This window comes from Furipterus horrens, unplaced genomic scaffold, assembly GCF_987537825.1.
Source record: "Furipterus horrens unplaced genomic scaffold, mFurHor1.1.pri manual_scaffold_5, whole genome shotgun sequence".
NCBI classification, from domain to species: Eukaryota; Metazoa; Chordata; class Mammalia; order Chiroptera; family Furipteridae; genus Furipterus; species Furipterus horrens.
In genome coordinates, this window is record NW_028327175.1 from 144,641,212 (window position 1) to 144,667,597 (window position 26,386).

The 26,386-nt window shown below is 35.5% G+C and overlaps 1 protein-coding gene across 3 annotated transcripts in view; it reads left to right on the plus strand.

Moving 5' to 3' along the window:
• The window catches only part of PRKG1 (protein kinase cGMP-dependent 1), a 1,228,801-nt gene that overhangs the window by 465,950 nt on the left and 736,465 nt on the right, over window positions 1–26,386 (plus strand). For all 3 annotated transcript variants that reach the window (XM_090278041.1, XM_090278040.1, XM_090278045.1), the window contains exon 3: window positions 17,517–17,630. In XM_090278041.1, coding sequence (XP_090134167.1) covers window positions 17,517–17,630 — 114 coding nt within the window. The remainder of the gene's footprint in view (window positions 1–17,516; window positions 17,631–26,386) is intronic.

Below are 26,386 nucleotides of genomic sequence, written 5' to 3' on the forward strand. Positions count from 1 at the left end.
AGGTATGTGGTGTAAGGTGGTGGTCTAGTTTCATTGTTTTGCATGCCCCTGTCCAGTGCCCATCAGTAAATGAGTGGATCAAAAAACTGATACATTTGCACAATGAAATACTATATAGCAGAAAGGAAGAAGAAATGCCTACCATTTGCAATAGCATGGATGAAACTAGAGAGAATTATGTTTAGCAAAATAAGCCAGGCAATGAAAGAAAGATACCATATGATCTTACCTAATATAGGAAACTAATGAACAACACAAACAAATGAGCAAAATAGAATCGGAGGCATGTAAACAAGAAACAGACTGACAGTGACCAGGGGCAAAGGGGGAGGGAGAAAAGGGGGGAAAGAAGGGGAAGGGTCTAGTAAAAAAATCAGTTATGAATCACTCATGGACATGGACAACAGGGTGGGGATTGAATTTTGAAGAAGGGGTGGGCAGGGTAGGGGGAAAATGGGACAACTGTACTAGAAAAACAGTCTTTAAAAACCTTACAAAATAAAGAGTTCAATGGTAAATGTTCATTTATTCAAATATCCTATATTTTCTTTCAATTGAGTAGTATCCTTCACCCTTTTTTTTCATTTAAGTAGTTTAATAAAAGGTATTTAGTCGTCGTCGGCAGCCGTCCGTCTCGAGAGACGATGGTGTAGCTTCTTAAGAGTCTATCTGCACTGCCGAGAATGGCTGTGCAGTCCGACTCGGGAGTGACACGGCATCTGTCTCCTCCCGTGTTGAATCGACATCTTGCGATGACGCTGGAGTGTCCTCTCCAGTGAAGCTGAAGCTACAGAGCCTGGGCAGGGTAACATGGAGGGTCTGCCGTTGCCCATGCAGCAGACCCCCCCTCTCTTCGCAGCCGAAGGGTCCAAGGGAAAGACGAGTCAATACAGCTTGGCTTCAGGTGCGCCGCAGGAGTTGCCGGTGTTGACTACAACGTCAAACCGCCTTAGGGACTCCGGCTCCGGAGTTTCTGTCGGGGTTTACTCCCCTAGCCTTTCCCCTGAAGAGGTATGCCGCAAGGCAGCGGAGGTTTTTTGGAGTCAGAGTTTTCCTTCTCTGGTGTGCCCTGACTGGAAGATCGAACCAGCGACACTTAGCTCGCAGGCCGACGCTCAATCCACTGAGCCAAACCAGCCAGGGTCAAAAGGTATTTAGTAATTTGTGACATAATATTTATATGGTTAATAATTCTCTGTATGAGTAAATCTGCTATAGAAGGTGCTGGTTTCTTTTCCGATGATGTTCATGCTGATTTTTCTTACTTCCAGAGCCAGATTTTTTTTTTCTCCAGAAAGGTTCCTCCTGCTCTAGCTACATAGAATGAGAGGGAAGTTAAATATTTGCCTAATTTCCCTCATTGCTAGGAAGCTTGGAGTAAAGCTTATTCTTCATTATTCTGGCTTCCCTTACCTATGAATTCTTGATCTATTTCTTCTTCCTCTTTTTATTTCTTACGTCTTGGCTATATCTCTATATATGGGTTCTTATATTTTATTCCAAATCTTTTAAAAATAAGTTCATAACTTCTTTTTCAATTTCTAAAATGCATTAGTTTCCATGAAACACTTTAGCATTTCTACAGTTTTAAGATTTAAGAATATAAACTTTACCTCTTTCCCATGAACCAAACTATGTAAAGGAAACTTGCTACTTTGAATTTTAAATCAAAAGAAAATAACTGTCCTTATCCATTATATTTGATCTTCGCCTTCTCTTTCAGGTTCTGTTCCTCTATTGAGTTTTTTCTACCATATTTTCTTCATCTGGGCCATACTCTGGGAAGGATGATCTGACCACCATAGGCATATTCTTTGGTCTCTCTTGAAAATCTTACAATAAACTCCAAGAGACTAAAAAATATATTTTTATATATGTACATTTCCTCATCTCAGCAGTAGTTTCTCACTTGAGAGGCAAAGTTTTTCCATAGGTGATTCTCTCACAAGGACCCACTCACAATGAAGGAAGAAGCCTTGTCCAGAGTACAGTACAGTAGTACATGTCTGCAAGGCCTTTCCCAGAACTCATGGGGCCAGATTTTCAGACATTACAAAAGTAATATAGTGTCTTAACTACATGTTACATAATACCCCAACTGGGGCCTGGGGTAGCACCTATAACCAGACACACGAACATTTATGTAGCAAAATGTATAAATAATCCCTTAGGTCAATTAAAGACTATAAATAGCCTCACATTAGTTCAAATTGGGTTTTAAAGCCAAGTAAATAACTTTTGGATTTAGAGGTCAGATAAGGAATTGTGGACCTGGTAGTAAGGAATGTCACTCCCAACCCTGCCATTCTTCCAATGGCTGTGAATATTCAGTCGATTAGCTCAATTAAGTTATTCAGGCTCTGCACATTAGGTGTTCTATGAAGAACTATCAGCAGGAGTTAGCATCCCTGGAGGTTTAGCTCTGAATAGTTTTCAAAGGATACATAGGAAAGAAAGAGTTCTCCTAGTGGCCAACACAAAACTGCAGGGAATCAGAAATATTGAACTGTTATTTTTGATGCCTTTACTTACCACCTTTTCTCTTTGCTTAGATCCAATCCCTTAACCTTCTCTCTTCTATTGTTCCACAACTCACTCACCTACCATTTCTATTTTTCTCTCTCTGAGCCTTTTCTCCAACTATTCCCCCTCTTTCACCTACACCTTCTATAATAAAATGTTCATATTCTTCCTACCCCATAACCAGACATAATACACAGGGTTTGAATTTTGTCTAAATCTTTTTCAGGAAGTCATACTGAACTCAGTTCATGGCTATGATTACTTTTGTGAGACTTTTCTGCAACATGCCTCTGTGGAACTGCAAAAAGCTATATAACATATCTATTTAGAATATCCTAGTGGCCATTTCATCATCTACTGGCACAGGACTGTAAAACTTGAGATTACAAATGGCTGTTCATGAATACGATTAAGTAATCATTGCTCAACATAGGTTCTAATATCTTAGAGGGTATTATATATTTATACTGAGCACAGAGAGGGACTAGAAGATATGTTTCTTGCCCTTGGAAGCATGGAATCATTCATTGAGTGCACATTCATGTTTTCCCACCAGTGGGGCTTTCTGTTTGTTCAGTGGTCTAAGTGTATATGTCTCACTGCAGGTGATGATCTTTTCTGGAGGTTTTTCATGTCCTTGCTTTTAATTTGTTTTGATACTGTCTTAATACCCACATAAGGGAGAAAGTATTTTCTTCTGAAATTCAACCAGGTTCATTCTTAGGATAGTGATCCTTTTTCATCCATCGAATAAATTTATTCAGTGCCAGCTTATAATATTTTTTTCATAGATAATGAACAACAGCAACAACAAAAACCCAGATCTGTCTCTAGCCCATTATTTTCTAGTGTATTAAAAGCACATGTCTTTGGTTGATATATACTAAAGATATTCTTAAGAAAATAGAAATCTTTATTTATAAGGTAATTTCTCTAATATAAATAGCTATGATACATTGTTTTTGTCTTTTCATTTGGGACAATATTTCCTAGGACTTATTTAAGTTTTACACTCACCAAAAAAACTGCTCATTGTAGCAGCTGGATTTTATTTACAGTCAAACTTGGAGTTGAATAGTTGTATGCCTCAAGTGTTTTATCATTTCTACAGGGTGGTGTTAGGAAAAGTCTTCTGATTTTGCTCTGCTTTGTGATCAATAAAACATGTGGGGAAATGTGAAGAACTTACATTAGCTCTTTGTCTTGGCCTCACTGAGGAACTTTAATTTTATTCTTAATTCATAATCCTGGAGATGTCAACTGGCCCCAAGCCATCTTTCATGACTTTATACTTTCCCAATAGAAGCCAAGGATGTCAAAATCTGTTAGGTGAACATTAAAAATAAAGGCCCAGACCTAGTGAACTTGAACATTATTTTTCCTCTGAAGCTTTGGTGATATATAAGGCAATTTTTTTAGTATTAAAGCATAATTTAAAACCACACTGTACCAGAAGTCTTCTATATTACTATTTATATCTTTAATCCTAATATATTAGATAGCAAATTTTTTTATATTATTTAGGTATGTTTTATATCCCAATTTTTATGTAAAAACTATCTATTGGACAGAAGCACAATGTTAGTTTAACATCCATTTCATAATCCTCACAACATAAAATACAATATTTTTTCTCCTTGGATTCGTTGGGAATCATTACTCTGTCTTAAAGAAGTAAAAATTCCTATTATTTATCTGGGGTGTGAGTGTGGTGGGAGATAGTTATTCTTTTTTTTTTAAATACTGGTTAAACTGCTTGTCTGGTCTAGATATGAGTGGGTGAACTAAAATCTGGAAAACTAAAAAGGAAATGTGAACCTTAATATCATTTAGAGCTGCTTGAATTCAAAACACAAATGATTTAGGATATTTTTAGGTAGGGGCAGTTGATTCGTGGATAATATTGTCATTAATAAAAATAGTTTTCTATGGGAATTAGTTTCTTTCATTAATTTATTGATGCTCAAGACTAGGTAAAACTCTACATGCACTTAAATATTTTAAGCCTGTAAAATCCAATAATAGAGAAGAAAGGTAATTAATATAAATGTGTTGAGATAAAAGTGTTTTTTTTAAATATGAAAGTATACTTTTATTTTTTACAGTTTAGTGAAATAAATGGTTTTTGATATCCAAGTAAAACCTTATATATTTATCGTTTTTATTTAAGCAGCATATCTAGTATGTTTTCTCTTTCTTCATTTTTGCCCCTGTCCCTCCTATAAAATGTATCTTAGCAATCACTCATATTTGTACAAAAATCTGCTTTGTTCATTTTAAAATTATATAGGTTTCCAGTGTACAATGCTATAATACATCATATGTATATTGTGTAGTGTGTTCAGCACCCCAAGTCAAGTCTCCTTTCATCACCACTTATTCCCTGATACTCTCTTCTACCTTCCCCCATCCCTCTTTCCCTCTGGCGATCACCATACTGTTGTGTCTATGAGGTGTTTTGTTTTGTTTTTTGCTTAATTCCTTCATATTTTTTTTCACCCAGCCCCACATCCTCCCTCCCCTCAGGCAGCTCTTAGTCTGTTCTCTATCTATGAGTCTATTCCTATTTTGTTTGTTAGTTTAGTTTGTTCCTTAGACTCTACATCTGAGTTAAATCATGTGGTACTTACCTGTGTCTTACTTATTTCACTTAGCCAAATGCTTTTCAGGTCCATTCATTCTGCCACAAAAGGTAAGATTTCCTTCTTTTTCATGGCTGAGTAGTAGTCTGTTATATGAATGTATCGATGGCCAATAGACATATGAAAAAAATGTTCAACGTCACTAATTTAAACGTAAGTTAAAACCACAATGAGATATCACCTCACACTGTCAGAATGGCTATTATCAATAAATCAACAAACAACAAGTGCTGGTGAGGATGTGGAGAAAGGGGAATCTTTGTGCACTCTTGGTGGGAATGCAGACTGGTGCAGCCACTAAGGAAAACAGTATGGAGATTCCTCAAAAATTAAAAATGGAATTGCCTTATGACCCAGCAATTTCACTTCTGGGAATATATTTGAGGAAACCCAAAACACTAATTCAAAGGAACATGAGCATCCCTATGTTCACTGCAGTGTTATTTACAATCTCCAAGATTTGGAAGCAGCCCAAATGTTTATCACTAAGTGAGTCAATAAAAAAACTGTGGTACATTAACTTGTTTTTTTTTAAATGACTTTGTCATATAAAGTTCACATATCCCCCAATTTCTATGAGGTAGACCATAAAGTTTGAATAAGAGAACGACAGAGTTGAAGATTTAAAGTCAATTGAATTTAGAGAAGATCCCAGTTTATGGAAAGATTGGATATACAATACTAAGAATTTGACTTTTGGCTCCAGAGAAATTCATGTGAATTTTTTAGCAGGGGGGTAGTTTATCTGAATAATATTCAAGGATAAGGATTCTATTCTCTTTGCTGTGTAGTTTGTTGGTAAAGAATCCAGGAAAGAAACTAGGTCAGTTGTGAACATGGGCTTAACATAGAGTTATAGTTAAGTAGTAAAAATGATTGGATGAATTAAGTGCCCTGATAGTAAGAAGTATTTGTAGTTATTGATTGCATGACTTAAATATGGTTTTGGTGTCGGTCATCATAGAGAAATTAGGAAGGGATTGATGTCAATTTTGGAAGGAAAATGAGGTCACACATGGTGAAGAGTGTTGCTGTGACTGTCCTACAGGTAGTAGGAGAGAGGTTATTTGGGAAATGAGATGCCAAAGAATTTCTGATTCTTAAACATTTTCATAAGGGGTAATATGATACTGAGAATGGCATTTGTGGCCCATCTTATAACTGAGCAGTTACTTTGTGCCTGTGCTAAGCCCTTGTTCTTTAAACAACTTAACTGAGATGTTGAAGGAACTTAAAAAAAAAAAGAAAAAGTCTGGAAGCTTTGGCTAGAAATAAATGATAAAGACCTTTTCAAGGGTCTTGCCATTTGCAAACCAGAAACATAGTAGGCAAAACAAAACAAAAGAAAAAACCCCAAACCTGAAATGTTCTGAAGAAAAAAAAGTTAAGAGTTCTTATACTAAAAAAGAAATTTTGAGAATAATTAGTTTTGTATTTTTAGCCCTAGGATAGGTCCAAAGCAGTTATCAGTCAAATGCCAGGCAGTCTGGAGGATGGATGCCAGAAGGTCTGGTCACATTTGGTGTTCTGGATGTCAGGTGAATGTCAGGAGATCTGGACACATGTGTCCTACAGAGGGTTATTTGGAGGTCTGATGTATGTCCAGGCCTTGACACACAATGAACTAAACTAATGTATGTCCTGGCATTGACACAGGACTGCAAAGTTCAAAGGTTTAAGTTTCCAGGCCAGTTAGAACAAGACTAGAATTGTTTCCTCAGCCTCAGCCTACTTGATTATCATAATTTAGCAGCTTGATTATAGTGAATCCGACTTATTTCTCCACTCTGTTCCTCACAGATATTGTTGACATCCCATACAATTGACCTATTTAAGGTGTTTAATTCGATGGCTTTTGGTATATTAACGAAGTTTGCTTTCATAACAATCAAAATTAGAAAACTTTTGTTACCCCCCCCCCCAAAGAAACCTGGTACCCCTGAGCCATCACATCCCAGTCCCTTCATTCATTTCAGCCCTAGGCAACCATTAGTCTACTTTCTGTCTCTATAGATTTGTCTTTTCTGGACATTGCATATACATGGAATCACACAATATGTGGTCCTTATGACTGGCTTCTTTCACCTAGCATGTTTTCAATGTTCCTTCATATTATAGCCTGTATCAGTACTTTATTACTTATTATGGCTGAATAATATTCTACATTTTGTTTATCCACTCATCAATTCATGAACTCTTTATGTATTACCTTATTCCAGTATTTCCCCTTTTTTCCAACTAGAGGAGTGTTTAGCAATTTTTCTTTATCCTGTTTCTCTTGGTAGATAAGGTGGAATCAGATTAATATGTTTGTTCGCCATGGTACCAGAGAACAAAGGTCATCTTCTTTGTATGGGGAGTAAATTTGAAACGAAAATCTTCTCCCTTCTAACCTGCCCCAGACCTTTGGTACAACTGCTTCTGAGAGAGTAAGTTCAGAAGCATTCTTTCTCATCTTTTTATAGTGTTTCAAGTTATTTTGCGGAGTGTGTGGTTATTCTTTGTTTTTGTCTTTATTTTTTCTCTGCTTGACTTTAATACTGCGAAGGCAGATGAGTGCTTGCTGTATATTTTGGCGAATCCTAACCACTTGTAAAGGGAAAACAATATGTGTCACCTCAAGTGCAGATAATTTAAACTGTCAGAGAAAAATTCTGAGTATGAGATATTTATTGCACTATAAGAATACCTAAATAATTTTAATAAATTGAGTGAGAGGTTGATTTTAGTCATTGTTGTCTTTCTTTTTCTGGACTACAGAGGCAATATATTTAAATGAAATCCTGAGACTTTCCCTCAAATATGATCACACTAGCAATCAACTTCATTAACATTCTAGTTTTCACCAATGAATATTTACTAACCTCCTACTGTTTACACTGCAGGAATTACATAAACGATTGTCTCTTTAGTTAGCTTAGTGAATACTAATATTTGTAGAGAGCTTCATCACCCACCAAACTCTGTCACATATGCATCTTGTTCATATTCATACATGAGTCCTATATCTTCCCTATTATAGTATGCCAAAACTGTGTGTCAAAAGCAATAAGAACAAAAATGTCAGCTTACAACTTCTGATTTCAAAACTTTTATTCTGCCTCCTAAGAGCCATTGCAAAACTAAACAAAGGCGTCAGATGGAGTTGGACGAAGAAGACCTAACCTCTGATTGAAGCAACATCTCTTGTTCTAACCTCTACAGAGTTCACTAAACTTGGATTAAGTTTCCAGTTGATATCCTGTGAAAAGGCTGGTGTCTGCCCCTAAAATACCAGCAAGTTCTTGAGTCTTTAGTTTCTTGTAATTACATAATTACTTCCAGATTTCCTGCTTTAAAACTCCTTGTTATCACTCCTTCCTCACTTCCTTGCCTCCCTGGTCTTTGATATATTCAAGCAATGAATCATCCTCATGCTTTCATCTTCCCTCAGACCCTTCACATGAGAAATGAGTGCAAAGCACACTAATTTCGAGAGAAAGATAGGACATTAACTCTGGCAGCACATAACTGAATATCATACATTAAACATCCCTTTTTACTAGAAGTTCTGGCCTTCCTACTGGCCTCTTCCTCTGTATTCTGCAGCTTCATTCTCGTCTCCTTTCTCCCTTTACTCCTTCTGTTTATTTACCACTCTACTCTTTCTCCTAAATGTTATGAACCAAGACCTGGAGGCCTACTTTTCCTTCTCCTTCCTTAAAACTAAATTTAAAAAAAAAAAGTAAATTTTCTCAAGAACTACTTAAGAACTACTTTTAACCTTCATATTCTTTATCTTGCTACATGCATTATCTAATTAAATTATCCCAGTCCTATGCAATAAAATATGGTTACCTCAAATCTGTAGTGAGGTAATCGAGGCATAGAGAGTTAAATAAGTTATGCAAGATCCCACAGACAGTCAATGGTAGAACCAGGACTTAATATTCTCAAGTATGTCTGGGAGAAAGGCTGCTAATATAATGTTAGTAGGATATTATAAGTCTTCAAAAATTTCTGTAATCACTTCTATTTCAGGTGACATCTGCTGGGGAAAATCAGTGAAATAGCTTTGTAGTTTTATTCAATCCTATAACATTGTTTACTTAAGTATGACAAATTGGTGTTAACATTTTTTTAGGTGCCTATTTACATCTGGCAGAGGTTAAAATAACACAATGGAAGGCAACCTTTTCTCTTTAAATGTATTTTGCATGTGCATAGATCTACTTTACATGAGGGTTCTTCAATTTTGGCACTTGCATTTTGGGATGCATAATGCTTTCTTTGCGGGGCCTGTCCCATGCATTGTAGGATGCTTAGCAGCATTCCTGGTCTCTGTCCTCTAGATGCCAGGAGAACCTTCCTAGTTATGACAACCAGAATTGTCCCCAGACATGCTCAGTTATCCCATGGGGTTAAAATTTGCCGCCAGTTGAGAACTGTTGTGTTATATCAGAAATTCTCCAGTGCTTAATGTTAAACATTGCAAAAACAAAACTCATGTAATGAGGGCCCACAAGTCTGACAGTGACAGTAGCACCCTTGTCATTTGCCCGTCTTTAAGGAAATACAGAAATATGCATTCATTGTTTAGGCTAACTGAAGGTGCTCATGTATTGTAGAAATAATAGAGCAAGAATACATTACACATTGCTAAAATCAAGCTTAATAAACTTAATTGAGACAATTAAATTACCATTTATTCAGGGAATGATTAGTCTATTTCTCGTTCTTTTCCTCTGCATGTATCTCTTCTCTGCCTGGTCTTTAGCTTTCCTCATAACTAGAAATTGAAATTAGTCCATAGACATTTATCTAGTGCTTTCTATATACTTCCAAGCATTAGGATTTCAAAACATTCCTTCCAGAATCCTGGTCATGTCAGTTAAATGGCTGAGCAATCTACAGTAGATTTAGTGTAGTCTCTACTCCTTAAATATCTCCAAGGACAAAAGTGCTGCTGTGTGTGTTTCTCCTTCCAGACTTCTTTCATTCTGATGGTTCAGATGATTCTGTATATCCAAAATACTTAGGCATAAGTCAGTTTACTTGTATAGGTTTCCTTTGTGGATGTGTTTGTATGCTCTATGACTTTAGAGTTAGAGAAAAAAAGGAGGAAGTGTCTTGATGTGCATGTTAAACTATCTCTCTCTCTCTCTCTCTGGTTCAGGATACCTCATATGGTTTTGATTCTCTTATTACCAAGATAACTGTGGTTTCATTTTATATTCAATTTATATTGTAATTTAATGTAATAAAAAATCATGTCAAACATGCTTAGAGCAGTCATGATCAGAAGGGAAATTAGGTTTGCTTAATTGATAGAGAATAACAAAGGTCTTCACTCATGTAGCTTCAACGTAAACTAACCTCTTACACCTCAGATTCTGCTTCATTTCATTTGGATAACTAGTACTTTTGTGCTCTCTGTAATAATTATGGTTATGGTGATATCAAATAAATGTGACTTCATTGAATGGGAGACTTGGTATTCATTAAAGTAATATAAAAACCTGATGGTTAAAGAAACTATAATGATAACATGCACAGTTTAGGAAAAAATACCCTACTGCAAATATATATGTCTACTGAAAAAATAATAAGCAGAATGCATACCCAGCTAGAATTGGGTAAAGCAAACTTTGGAAGGAATACTTAACACTAAAAGAGGGCAATTTCTCACAGGCTTTTATTCAATGACTGTAGAATGATCTTCAATCATCAAGATTAGCACGTTATCTAAGGAATGGGAGTTTAGATCCAAAGAGTCCATATTCATTTGGATTTGAAAACATTTTTAAACAGAAAACTGATAAGGTGCTAACACACTGCAGTTCTTCAATTTAAAAACAGAGTCACGTCTCACAATTGGCCATCCTTTTCCTTCTCATATAGGCTTAAGAGAGACATATATAAATGACTGACAAGAAATACAGGTTTTCAGGGGAGATCTGAGAATAGACCATAGTTTATTCCTGGCAATTGGATGGCCCATATCATTTCATCAGCTTCTACTTTCTTCCCCAGATGACAGCACCCTGGTCTAAAATGACCTTGCAAGGCAAGTCTGATATAATAGTATTTCTAATCTATGAAGAAATCAGAGAGTAGGCCCTAAAAATTCTTATCACAAAGCAAAAAATAATTTCCTTCTTTTTTTGTGTCTGATGGATACAAAAGATAATGGATATTAAGTAAACTTATTGTAGTAATCATTTAGCAAAATATGTAAGTGTAGTCTTTATACTTTATGTATGTTGATATACAACATACGTCGGCAGCCGTCCGTCTCGAGAGACGATGGTGTAGCTTCTTAAGAGTCTATCTGCACTGCCGAGAATGGCTGTGCAGTGCGACTTGGGAATGACACGGTATCTGTCTCCTCCCGTGTTGAATCGACATCTTGCGATGACGCTGGAGTGTCCTCTCCAGTGAAGCTGAAGCTACAGAGCCTGGGCAGGGTGATATGGAGGGTCTGCTGTTGCCCATGCAGCAGACCCCCCCTCTCTTCGCAGCTGAAAGGTCCAAGGGAAAGACGGAGTCAATACAGCTTGGCTTCAGGTGCGCCGCAGGAGTTGCCGGTGTTGACTACAACGTCAAACCGCCTTAGGGACTCCGGCTCCGGATTTTCTGTCGGGGTTTACTCCCTTAGCCTTTCCCCTGAAGAGGTATGCCGCAAGGCAGCGGAGGTTTTTTGGAATCAGAGTTTTCCTTCTCTGATGTGCCCTGACTGGAAGATCGAACCAGTGACACTTAGCTCGCAGGCCGACGCTCAATCCACTGAGCCAAACCAGCCAGGTATATACAACATACATAGTGTTGTATATCAATTATATCTAAATAAAATTGAAAGAAGGTCCTGGCCAGGTGGCTCAGTTAATTGGAGTATTGTCCCATATACTGAAAGGTGAAGAATTCAATCCTTGGTCAGGGCACATACGTAGGTTATGGTTTGATCAAGGCGCGTATGGGAGATAACCAATCAATGATTCTCTCTCATGTTGATATTTCCCTCTATCCCTTCCTCTCTCTCTAAAATCAATAAGCATATCCTCAGGTGAGGTAAAACTAAACCTGAAATATGGAGAATAAAAAAGAAAGCAGACCCATAAATGAACCTCCTCTCTTATAGGAAATACATCCATGCTTGAAACTATGCAGCTCAAATACAGGATGTTGAATTCAGTTGAATCTAGCCACTACAGACACCCTTGTGTGGGGATGTGTAATGTAAAGACTGTGGTCTCAGACCTACAAAAGCATGAAAGTATAGGCAAACAGGTTAGATCAGAAAATACACGGGAGGCCTTGTCTAGATGGGACCTCTGATATGACAGCTGTCTCCCTTTAGTGTTCAATCAAGTTGTCCTGGGTGTTCCAACCAAGATGGCTGGAACTGAGCACAGTATTTATAATTTGGTTATTGCCAGTCACTCTATTTCAGCCTGCCAGTAATAAATCTCTAAGCTCATTTGCCTTATTATGAAAGTTCTTATGGCAAAAATTCACAAGTTAGTGAAAAACCTATAAAAATAAAGCCAGGAGATTCTGGGTCTCCTTGTAAACTCAATCTCATCTTTATAGGGCCTACTGATTCTTATAAAGAATACATAAGATATGGTATATGAATTGTGCCAAAAAACAGGAGGTAGGTTAATCATTGCTCAGAGTGGTAAGATTTAGGACTTCTGACTCAGCCTATTCCAGATCATAAATGGGCATATGGTAAGTGAAATAGAATAAAAAACATATTCAAGTTACTGTGATAGAGCTTTTAGTTAGTCATGCCAATAGCAGCAATGATAAAAGAGCTAAATGAAACTATAAATAAACCTTATTTTAACCAACTGTTTCAACATCTCATGCAAACAATTTTTATAATTTAGAAAAATCTAAATAAGAATGATGTGAATGTTTCTTTCATTTTTTTCCTGGTGGAGATGATGCATAGTAAAAATAACACCAATATAGTATCACATTTTTTAAAAGCAGAAGTGAATAAAAAGAACATAAGCAGAATATATAGATTAACCTTATTTTGGATTATCATTAGTACTCCAAGTAACAGTTCTAGTAACCTCTAGTCAATGTTTAGTCAGGGGCTACAATGGAAAAAATCCAGAACTTTACTAGAATGTTCTGAAAATATCTTTCAGCTACTGTTCAAAAAACTTGATTTGAAGTCTAACATATTTGAAAATGAACCCGAAGTATTAAAACAGCCATGAATAAATGATCAATCTCTTCTATTTCTTTAAAGAAATAGAAACTAATTAATCAGTGCTGACCTGAAGTCAAGTCATCAAAATGTATTTCTAAAGTTATTAGCAAATTGTAATTATATAGACACCTCCAAGTATGGCCTGTTTCCAAACTGGTGCAAGTCTCTGGGAACAGCACACCATATATTCAGCCAGCTTCACTTTTCCCCTTTGTTTTACACACATTCCTTCCCTTACCCTCAAAATAACCACACATAGTTTTACCTACTTTCTATGCAAATAGAGTCCATTTAAAACAGAACTCAGAGGGAACCACGGAGTGAGAAAGAAAGGAGTCTAAGATGAAGGGAGTGGCTTTAAGATGGCCGTAATACTTTAAATCAAGTTAATTAGATGGGAATAAGGACCACTGGGTGTATGAGTCAATTTTTAACTGTCTTATTCTTAGTTTTCTTAAATGAATCACACAGACCATATTTGGAAATCACTTGTAAATGTATAATCACTTCTAATTTTGCTTCAAGGCTAGTCTGTAGCACAGTAAATTAACTTAAACAAATTCACATTTCACATCAATAACTCACTGGGCTCTTGGGAATTAGAATATTTCTAAATGTCTCTGAAAGAACTCCCATTAATTCCATGTGTGTACCTTTCTTTTTAGCACCTAGTCAATCCTGCCTCTCTAAATTACTCCCCATTTCCACAATAGGTATGAGGAAGGATAAGTAATCAAACTACCACTCAGGGAAATATTTACAAACACTGTTTCTGTTTGTCATTTAGATCTTTCTTTTGTTTAAAAAATACAGTGTTTTTTGGACAATTCTGATCAATCATATGATATCAGATCCCTTTCTTCCTTAACTATTGTGAATTATATTTATTCTTCAATGTTTAACTTAACCTGGAAAAGGTGTTTTACATCTAAACTTCTATTTCTCAAATACAATCTACTTGAGCCAGTCTTTATCTTTTGCTGTTCTAATTACTATCAAATGCAACCTTCTGTTACCAACACTAATTATATATATAATTATTTCTATCTTTTTTAAAAAATGAGTTAGACATGAAACAGTTAGGCAAATATAAGTTAGGAGAATGAGTTGGAACCAGAAGTAAGTGTATGCATAAGTTTCTAGCCCCAATGTCATACAGTTCTGGCTGTGAGCTTTCCAGAGGTCATATGAGAAATGGAAACATGATCAGTTACAAGATTAATTGTCTGTAAGTTAAAACAGATCAATGTCACATGATCACGGTTTTTCAGGGAAGTAAGAGGCAATGGGATCCAGCAGAGTGGTCATTGTGGTGGAGGAATACTTACAACTTCCCAGAGGGAGGAAGTACCTGAATTTCATTAATTAGTATTGCTATGACAGGTCCACAGACTTCCTTTTAGACATCACTGAGGTAAAAAAAGTCCTGATGTTTCTTCTTGTTATTTATTTAGTGTGGCTATTCGTTGAGAAGGCATAACTCTCAAATAATGCAGCAAGATTCTTAGTGGTGGTCTTATTCCGATGGGTCCCTTTCCACTGAAGACTTTAACTGTGGAAGCCAAAGAGAGAAGCACACTTGTACAATATAAGTGATATATGAAGGTTCCTTAGGCTTTGTTTATTTTGCTTTTAGTTTTATTAATATAAGTGACACTAGAGCTTCAAGTCAAGAAAATTTTGTAATAGTCCCTGAAGCAATAACACAGGGCATTAATACAGTGGTAAACCTACTTTTGTCCCAGCCTGTACATCACATATTGGTTAGACACAGCCAACTATGGGAGAGTACAAAGACATTGCATTCTACAGGCAGATAAGTGTGCTTTCTTAAGAGTCTAGTTTCTTTCTGGGATGTGATAAATGGTTTGAACCTAAAAGTGCTCAACTCCCCCACCCCCATCAATGGAGAGAATCTGAAACACTACATTCTCCATTTAAAAAGCAAAACCTGTTACTCTACACAAACCTTGTTTGCTTTCTGTGATATTATATTTTAGTACAATCTAATAAACCCTACTTCCTTTTAAACGATAAGAAAGAATTATAATGAAAATAATACCAATCATAAGAGCTAGTATTCATTGATCAATTGCTATATGCCAGGCACTGTGCTAAGTGTTGTACCTGCTTTATCTCATTTTATTTTATCAACCACCCATTGAGATAGGTGTCTTTCTTTTGTCCACTTTATTAATGAAGAAATGGAGATATACAGAAATTAACAACTTGTCCAAGGCTACTAAGGACTCAATAAGAGAACCAGAACTCAACACCTGGTCTGACTTCAAACAACAAATACATTTCTTACATATTATATTTTGAGCCTATCTTTCATTTTTGAGTGGCAGATGAAATTTCTAGGGGAAAAACATTGTCATTGAAATAAGGGGGGGGGGGATGTTATGGAGGAATCTCAAACTTATGAAAATATGAATTTACTGGGATGATTTTGATTTACCTATCAAGAAAAGAGTGCATTTTCCCCTGCAGTCAAGAGGTAAGACACCTTGGCTGCTGTGGCTCAGTGAATTGAGCTTTGGCCTGCCAGCCAAGTGTCACTGGTTCGATTCCCAGTCAGGGCACATGACTAGGTTGCATGTCAGGTCCCCAGTTGGGGGTGTGAGTGAGAGGCAACCACACAGTGATGTTTCTCTCCCTCTCTTTCTCCTTCCCCCTTTCCCTAAAAATAAATAAATAAATAAGCAAACAAACAAATTAATTTTTTTTAAAAGAAGAAGTAAGGCATGGGAAAAAGAAAAGAAAAGAATATTTGAGTGGCCATGTTTGTTAAGTATTTTCAAACCCTTTGAACTGTTGGATTTGTTCATTCCTGAATAGCTTGTATGCACACAGTTCAAGAGTAATGAATAGATTTTGTGTTGGAATTTTATCCTGATTACCACAGAATTTTATCTCCGTTGATATCATTTAAATAAAATGGCTTTCAGGATAGAACAAGGTCTTCTGACCTAGATAAACTTTTTTTAAAGGTATTTTTTTTTAATATTTAAGATTTTATCTCAATAGGGTTTTGAAAAAATAAATTAGCACATCAACCTTGTGATTTTGCAGATATTGTTGCTTAGATAAAACTAGATTGGTTTTTAAAAGGAAAGAGTGAATTTAAAGCCAAAATGCTAAAAAAATAAATTTTACAGGAAGCACACAAGTGAAGGAACAACTGTGAAGCTGATGCAGGAAGGCCTGGAGTTTGCAAATAAACTTGGTAGCATTAGTGCCTTTCAGTCACTAGCTCATGACAAGCATTAGCCTTTTCTTGTGTAGAGTGTGGATAAGTAACTTGGAGAAATAATAGAATAAGAGGATTAAATCTAATACAGATTGTTACCTTTTTATTTCTCCCCTTGTGTTAGGTGATAGAATTTCTTGTGTACATAGCTATGGCTTTTTAAAAAATGTTTTGTTTTTATTTTTGCATTTCCCTCACAAATAGCATTTTCCCTACTTGCAGGCAACAATGCATATCCAGTGTAGAATGTTTCTTTAGCTTTTTCCTTCCTGAACATTTCATCCTCCAGTTCCTTCGTGGAACATAAACATTCCTAGTGTCTCTTTCTTTCCCTCACCCCTTGTTGTTGTTCTTCCGGACAGTCAATGTTGCAGGGTTGGGAAGCAGATAAAAGTCTTGCTCAAGTCAGATAGGATGTTCAAAATAAAAGATTCCATAAGCGACAATTAAGTAATGCCCAAGGGTCAAAGCAATCTCCCTTTCTGTAATAGCTGCCTTGTTCAAATAAGAATTCTCAAGTATGGTGTGTGCTGTAGAAAATGTGTCCACTTATTGCATGTTTTTTGCAGATTCAAAATGACATTAAACTTGGAATTACCATAGTTTTCTAATATCACTTTTCAAATGATTTCATATGCTTACATTTTTGCCTCCATCTTTTTCTGGTGTTTTCTTTCAGTCTCATCCCAAAGCTTATCAGTGATTAATTTAAGAAAGGCGATGTACAATTTATTTCATTTCTTGCATTACATCTTGATGATGACTGTTTTAATTGGTAACTGCTCTGCATTTTTAAAAATAAGCCTACCACTCATCGTTGCATATTGAAAAAGCGACAAACAAAATGAAACATAAAAGAGAATTAAAATAATATGTTTTCCCTTCTTTTCAGATGGCAAGGTTGAAGTTACAAAAGAAGGCGTGAAGCTGTGCACCATGGGTCCAGGAAAAGTGTTCGGGGAGCTGGCTATTCTTTACAATTGTACCCGGACAGCGACCGTCAAGAGTAAGACTCTCATTTTTCATATACTTTCAATGTCTTTTTTCCTAGACCTGTGAGATGATGATTAAAATGCCTTTTGTTTTAATCTTTGTAAGTTTATTAATCTATATTTCAATTTTTTCTTTGAAATATAGTCAATAGATGTGTTTTCCTTCTAATAGATGATTGTTAATCAGTTTTGCATAACTTACGTTTTATTGCTGACTTATGAAAAGTGTTTTTTAACCTGGAACTTTTATAAATTAGGAATCATATTTAAATAATTTTTATATATCTGCTATTTTGGTTTACATTCTCCACATAAATGCTACTTGTTCATTCAGTAGTTTAGAAAAATTAAGAGGAGAAATGTTCCTCTTATTCAAACATTGAGTGAGATATATCCTGAATTCTAAAACAGCTTCTGAGTATATTCTTGTCTTCAGCTGCTCATCAAGCTGTATATTATAGTCTTTTTCTTTTCTACTGATTGAGCTTATTTTAAATCAGGGCAATAAAGCAGCTTGTTTCCCTAATTTTACATATATGTGTATATATGATTTTTCTAGCAATTTTTATTTCTTGGTGACAGCTGCAATAGTTAGAGAGGAAAAAGTGTTTTAGATATTCCTTCCTGGCTGCAGGATGTAATGAGTATGTAACAAACAGAGCTGAATGCAAATGCCAACAATGAAAGTCCCTTTTATCTTTAGGCAGACATGTGAATTTCATGTTTGAAAAGTTCTGCTGCATTATTTTGGGGATGATAACAATCATAAATTACTTTGATTAGGTTGTGTCATTAAAAATTCGATTGGAAGTATTACGTTGCTAATATCAATTAGTTTTATCTGAATCTCACTATTTTGTGTATGTATTTTTTTCTCTCAGAAGTATGGCAATGATTGACAATAAGATATTGAAACTTGGGGTGTAAAGAACTTAAGAATGCATGGCCAGCTAGAGATCTAGAAATTATCTTATGTGTCTTACTAATGAATTCACCTTTTATTTTCATTGTAGTTGGGGCCCTTATAAGATGAGTCCTTCTTGGCACTTTATTATTGATCTCTAAATGCATAGAACTCTTTTGATTAATATGCACTACTATGTTTTTATTTCATGTGATTGTTTAATTACATGACTCAAAGAATAATGAAGTGCAATGAACCATAACAGATTCTGCCAGAACTTTTAACTCTTAAAAAGTGACTTGACTAGGAAAAAGAAGTCATGACTCCATTAAGTGAACGGATTTTACCATCTTACTTCATTTTCATGAGAAATATATTTTTTTAGGGCAACAAAGAATCAGACAGAACATTTTGATTAAGCAGACTTTCTCAGAATTGTGAATAGTAAATTTTTCAAAGTTTAAAAATATTTAAAACTTTAAAATATTTCAGCCCTGTATATTGCTCATTTAACCTAATTGAAACTGCAGAATTTCCAAAGGTCAACAGTTGGTTAATTATAAAGGTCAACACAGCGCTTAACCTTTGAAATATTGAATTATTATTAATACAATGTTTTAAATAAACTAGTGTATTTAAATAAATTTTAGAGCAAAATATTTTTTTCATAAGATAAATGCTTTGCTTTATAAAAATCAATGGTCTTATTAGGAGCCTACAAAATGGTGTTAACCTGAACTAGTCTTTATTGTACTCCTGTTTGATAAATTTAAATAGACACTATGCCTCTGATTCAACAAGAAGGAACTGGATGTTATATGCAAAATATAATTCCAACTTTTGGGGGTCAAAACATCATTTATTAATGGAAATTAGTGATGGAGTAGGTCCTTTCACACAGACTTAGATATGTCACAGGGGTGTGTTGGGGGGTGGCGTTTCTTCATAGTGCTTACATAAGATATGGAGGATGTATTTGAGAAAAAAAGCCTAGAATTGATGGTATACAAATATAATTTGTAGGTGGAAAGGTTTTGTGCATGAGTAAAGAAAAATATCTATTGACAACCATTCCTCTGAATGTTGTTTAAGAACTATAGCATGTGAATAATGATTACATACTGTCCAGGACCATTTTGTCCTATCTCCTATACTGTCCTTATGACTATGCTATACTTATTACTGTAGTCCTTAAATATCATTTTAAACTTATGTTCAAATTATGCCCTCAGGCTGATCACTTTATTAATCTGATTAGATTCCACTGTCGGTACTGCTTTTGCCTAAGTATTACAATCAATGTTATCATGCTTGTTAGATAAGATATTTTAAAATATCCTTATGCGGCTTTTTAGATCTAATCATTTCTCAGAACTCAAGATTGTGTTGACACCTGTCCATTTCTTAACTATCATTTTACCAGTGATGACCATTTGGAGTAACTTTCAAAATGGATTTATCCATTAAGTGTAATAGTCTAAGTAGGAGGAGACTGCCGTTCCCACTCAATAGCTTCTTCATACTTGTTTTTATTTTTCCTCACTTGCCTGGGCTTGTGATTTCCTTTCCCCCAACATCACCCACTTTCTCAAAAATGTTGATGATTCCTGTCTACTTTATTTCTCCATAGGTCAGCCTGAAATTTTAATGCTTTCTTAAAAATTGAAGTCACTGGGGTGACATAGGTTTACAAAATCACACAGTGTACAACTCAATAAAACATTATCTGCACACTGCATGGTGCACCCATTGCACCAAGCCAAGTCTCTTTCCACCTCCATTTCCCCCTTACCCCTGCCCCACCTCCACCGGGTCCCTCCACTTTTTTCTCTGGCTATCATATACTACTGTCTTTGTGCGTGCATTATATATACATATACATATATATGGGTTTTTTTTGCTAATTCTTTCACCTTCCTTCATTCAGTCCCCCAACATCCTCCCCCTCTGAAATTTTAATGCACTTTTAATCTCACAGTTGTAACTAAATTCTAGGTGGTATTGAGGGGCTCCTTAATGTAAATGAGTAGTTTCTGGTTCAAGATAGCACTTTTTGAAATTATATTAGGCTGTGAATAAATTCCAGTGATTTCCTGTGCTAATGAATGTGATCCTAACACCTGTAGGTTTTCTTTAATTTAGGATATAAAAAATAATTTTATTTTTTATTGAGGAGTTATTAACAAATAATATTATATTATTGTAGTTTCAACCATAATGATTTGATATATATATATATGTAGCAAAATGATCACCATAGTGTCTAGTTAACATCTGTCACTATATATAGTTACAGTTCCTATAGTTGTCATGCTGTACATTATTACATTCCCAAGACTTATTTTATAACTGAAAATTTATACCTTTTGTCCCCTTCACCAATTTCACCCTCACTCCACCTCTAGTAAACAATCTGTTCTCTCTTTTTTTATTCTTTCTTTTCTTCTCTTTATTTCCTTTTCATTTCTTTTTTCTTTTCTTTTTCTTTTCTTTATTTCTTCCTTTCTTTTCTTCATTTCTTCATTCCTTCCTTTTTTTCTTTCTGATTCCATATATAAGTGAGATCATATAGTATCTGTATTTTTCTCTGACTTCTTTCATGTCTCATAATGCACTCAAGGTCCATGTGTATTGTCAAAAATAGTAAGATTTCTTTTCCTTTTTATGGCTGAATAGTATTTATAGTAATATGGGAAGAAAACACACACGATATGATACAGGTTGATATACACAATCTACTAGTTTATAAAGCAACACCACTGATTTTCTCTTGAGCAATTTGGATACAAAAATATATACAATTAACATGATATTGGAAACAAAAATCTATAAAATATCCTGAGGTCATTCACAGCTTAGATAGGCTCATATTTTCCTTATTGACTGTGATAGGAAAACAACCACTTTATGTCTGTCCAATCACAAATACGTCAGATGCCATAGGGAATAAAAAAAAATGATTGTTTTATTAGATTTTCACAACACCAAACAATGTCTCCAATGGTGTTGAAATTTCACACTTTGTCTAAATATTTGGGGATCTCGCAGACAAATAAGAGTTCTACCATCCATTTTCAAACCCCACAAGGATAGGAATTTCTAATGTGCCCCTTGAAAACCCCTTACTACTCATTTCCCATCGCTGGAAGCATGTCATTATCAAGCTTCCTTAACATGTCACTCCTGGTGGTGATTTCACTTTCATTATTCTCACAGCTAAAGCCCTATCAATTTACACTCACCCTGGGCCTCTTACCTTGTTTCTGGGTGCCACGTTCTTTAAAATCACAATAGTGGAAAAACTGAAGTTACTTAAACCTAAAAATAGAAAGGATAATGCATTTAGTTTACAATGAAAGCGGGATTCAGCGACATTCCCTATGTGTGAGTTTGCAAGGACATTTATGTTATCCTGCTCACCCGGATTTTCCACAACCAGTCATCACAACTACACAGGGATTTTTTTTTCCAGGTTTGAATAATATAGCTCTTAGCTCCAACTTTAGTTGTACATGAGTGGCTATTTTTGCCTGAAGATGCTTAATTGAAGCCTGTTTCTCTTACTTTGAGTTTCCAGCTCACATTGACCCAAACCTTAGGCACTGAATTATTCTAACAGTCTCATTCAAATAGTCTTCAATAAAAACCCTAGAATAAAAGGCCTCTCTCTTTCAAGGAAAACATCTGAATACCAGTTTAAGATGATCACCCTAGAGTTACCTGCAGAGTATGTCTGTGATGATGAGTGTGAGTTGACTTGGACAAAACATCTGAGTAATTATTTCTCTTTAAATTACTTATAGCAAGTATTTAAAAACTCCTCAGCCTTAAAACACTTCAGTACTAGCATGAACAAATCTAAATATTCTGCAAGAACTCTGGCAAGTTGATGACTTTAATGACATCTGGTAAAAATACTTTTCTGCCTTAGTTTGAATACTCTCAAGTTTCCATATTTAGATTTTCCTGGGATATTTGTATAGGGGGAAGTTGACCAATTAAGGTATTTCACTGTGTCATAAACATTTTAAGAACACAGTTAAAATGGCTTGGATTTTTCTGTTTATTTTTAAAATAAATTTGAGTCTGTGTGGTGAGATGGCTTGTTCATTCCCTTGTAGCACTGTTTCAAACATTACATTATTCAACCTGACTCAGAAAAGTCTGTTAGCTGTCAAAAACCTAAAAATGATAAATGGGGGAGGGGGGCGACTAAAATTTTTTGCTCCAACAACTCAAGGTACTATAAATATAATACTATACCTATAAGATTAACATACAGTACTTTGTATTGGTAAAGAAACAAAATAAATGAATGCCAATTTTACTGTTAATATAAAGAAATAATAGATGGAGCCCTTATAGTGGTTGTAAACCTTGAAAATTCCTTCAGAGGCCTGAATCAATAAGTATGCAATTAAAGGCTCTGTAGGAAATTCCGTTATAGAGTTCCACAAAGCATCCTATTTATGATAAAGATTTCCACATGTGAAAATGAAGAAACACGGTCCGCAGTACAAAGACTTGTCATATATGCAGTTATTACCTGGGGCTTTAATGAGCAGGAGCAGCAGCCTACAGTTATGCTCGCTGTGCCGCTGTACAAAAGCAGGGGAGTTAACTGTGCTAATGAGCAGTCTCTGTTCCTCCCAGTCTAACTGGTGCATTCTACCAAGTATTCTGAAAGGAGAGAATTCACAAAGTAAATGTAGGCCGAGAACTAGAAACATGAGTCTGATTACAGAAGGAAAAGTCCAGTAACTTCACAGGACTTGTCATCATCCTGGACAATGAAGCAAACAGTGCATGAGAGCAGTATCTTTGGGAAATATGCGTAATTATTGAGTGTGTTAATTAGACAATATCCTTCGTAGTAATTTTTAAATCTCATTTGTCTATTAAAAATACTGTGAAATTAGTAACATAAATCCAATTATGTAATCCCTGAGAAATAAATTTCTTTAATAAAGGAATCAATTCACTAGGTACCAATGTTGCCATGTAATCGAGATTAACATGAACAAATGAATATGCAGAAGCTATTATTTAATCTCATTCCTTTATTGTTTATGTGGATTAAAAGTGAATTTCAAAGAAGAGGAAAACAGTTATTAAACTATAATTTCTCTTATAGATAAATTCCCCCCCCCTAGTCTTGATGGTAACTGTTATAGTCAGAATTTATTTACCACATACTTAGCTACTTCAAAAATGACCCGAGGCCAGTATTGACTAGGCCTGGTAGACAGGCATTATTAGTAATGCTTCTTGGTTGCAGGGCAGGGAGAGGGAATTCTCACCATCAAGGGAAGGCAATAAATAGTACTTAATTCCTTCTTAAAGTCAGATTAACTACAGTACTTTTTCCCTCCCTCCTTTAATTACTCAGTCATTGAGAACCTCTTGTGTTCCTGTACCTGGAGAATAGTTAGGCTTTACCTGATATAATATTATTCTTTGTAAAGGATCAGAGATAATTTAATAGTAAATCTAAACAACAGTCGAGGAAGGCTGATTTTTTTTTAGCAGAATTTTTAATCCAACAGAATTAGTAATTTTTCCACAAAGACCTGCATTATAGAAAACTCCCACTCAAGGTCAATCTTGTATCAGTTTTTGGCATACAGAATCTTCACTCATTCATTTAATAACATGCCAAGAGGTAATTTCACATTTATTGAGCTGGTTGAAAGAATAAGAAGTGAAGCAGTAACATAGATTAATACTGTATATTCTGTAATCTTCCCCCCCACCCCAAGGAAACTTTCCTGTCCAGGGATTTTAACAAATGTTCAAAAGTAACAGTGAAAAATAAGAACAGATAACATTTCAAGACTATGAGTAATGCATTAGGCTCAAGCTTCTGGGATAGGTAGTGGTGTTACCTCCATTTTATTGCTGAAGCAATTGAGACCTGCAGTGATTAAGTGACTGGTCCCATATCACATAGCCAGTAAGAGGGAGGGCCATGAGTTTGAAAATACTGTGCTATGTTGCTGCTATCACAAGCTTTTAAAATTTTGTCTGCTGTGGTTCATTTTGCTTTTAAGCACAAATGCATCTATAGGACTCTTTACTGGTGGAAAGACTTTGTTTTCACAGTTACACAGCATGTTAATTTTTTTAAATTTAAATTGTAATGCATGTATTCACATCAAGTCCATCTGTTACAAAAGGATAACTCCTGTAACACAATTAAGGGAGTGTCATAAGCTTAAAGCCTGGAGACATAAACAATCAGAACCAAATGCAGGATCCAATTTTGCAATGCATTGAAACACACGTGAGTGTCTCATGACAATGAAATTTTAAGGCGCAACATTTGAGACATTGCTAAGTTGCTACGTATTTCTTTTACAAAATCTACTAGTCAGTGAATTTCTTTAAGAATTATAAAAATATAAACAGCAACTCAAAAACATTAATGAGTAAGGGAGAAAATTTTTAAATATTTTTATTGTGTTGTATAACAAATACATTAAAGGAAAAAATAAATAAAACTGAGTCATGGCAAGTATGTTTGCCTTTGTTTTTCCCTTGAATTTTTCTCTCACTAGAGGAAACATAAACTCAGCAATTCATTGGTGAATCTGAGAAGCTCACTCTTTTTATGGGATGTCCTTTGTTGACCAGATACATTTCTAAGTAATCCCAATAAGAATGCTTTATAATTTACAACCTGTCATCCGTGCATCATCTACAGTGACCCCCAAAATATCCCAATCTAGCAAGGGAGAGAGGTGTTGTCCCTGGTTTTTCCAGATGAGAAAAAGGAAGCCAGGCTCATGGAGTCCGTTCCTGCCAGTTCAGTTATGAATCTTCTGGTACAAATGTAGGTGGCAGGATAGGAAGCTCTTGTTATAAACACTCCTCCTTTCCTCCCCAGTAAAGTCCACAGATGCCTACTACTCACATCTAAAGTGCGGGTTAGGGAATTTCAAATGTTTTCTACAATTCTGTCCCTGGAATAGCATCAGCCTCACCTAAGCACTTGTTAGGAATGCAAAATCTCTGGCATCCTCTATTAATTTAGAAAGTTTGGAGGGCACAGCAATCTGTGAAGACAAGAAAAAGCTCTCCAGGTGATTGTGATGCATCTTAGGTTTGAGAAATACTGATCTATACCCCAAGTGCACTTAATTTCTGTAAACCTTCATATAGCACACTCCCCCATTCATTGAATTGTCTATACTGAAGTATTTAAAGAGAAATTTACAAACACTAAAATAATTAGTATTACTCTTGGTGTCGTAGGTATTTTTTTCCTTGTTTTGTAGCTGTTGAGCAGAGATGTTAATATTTAAAACAAGTTGCATTTTTCTTTTAAGGAGTGAAACACAGCATTAATGGAAGAGCACCAGTGTTGTGTAGATTATAAACATATTCTTTTGAAGATTAGTGAGAAGTAAAATTAGGAGAACAAGTTGAGGGGGAAGAAAAAAATTGGAAATCAAGGGCTTTGGAGCCATGTTGTTAACAAGAATAACTTGTAGCTTTCTTGAATTTGATGACTGAGATATTGGCAGGAAAATAGAACAAAGATTTTTGTTGTTCTTTTTCATGGTCGTGAGTGTAGTTTGGATTAGATGAAAACAAATGTGGATGGACATTTTTAAGAGAACAGCTTAATAAGCGGAATGTTTTTCACTGGTGGGTTCAATCCAATTTATTGAGCCAATAGGATAAAAGGTTCCTTATATTCAGTAAAAATGATCAGTGACTTAATTTATAGTGAGGGCCCAGGCAGTTCTAGATGGATTGCATATATCTTAGCATCTGATAATTAGAAGGATAAAAGACATCCATGAATTGTAGCCATTAAGAAAAAACAGGGAGTTCCTTGGAATTGATACGTGTAGAGGTCTG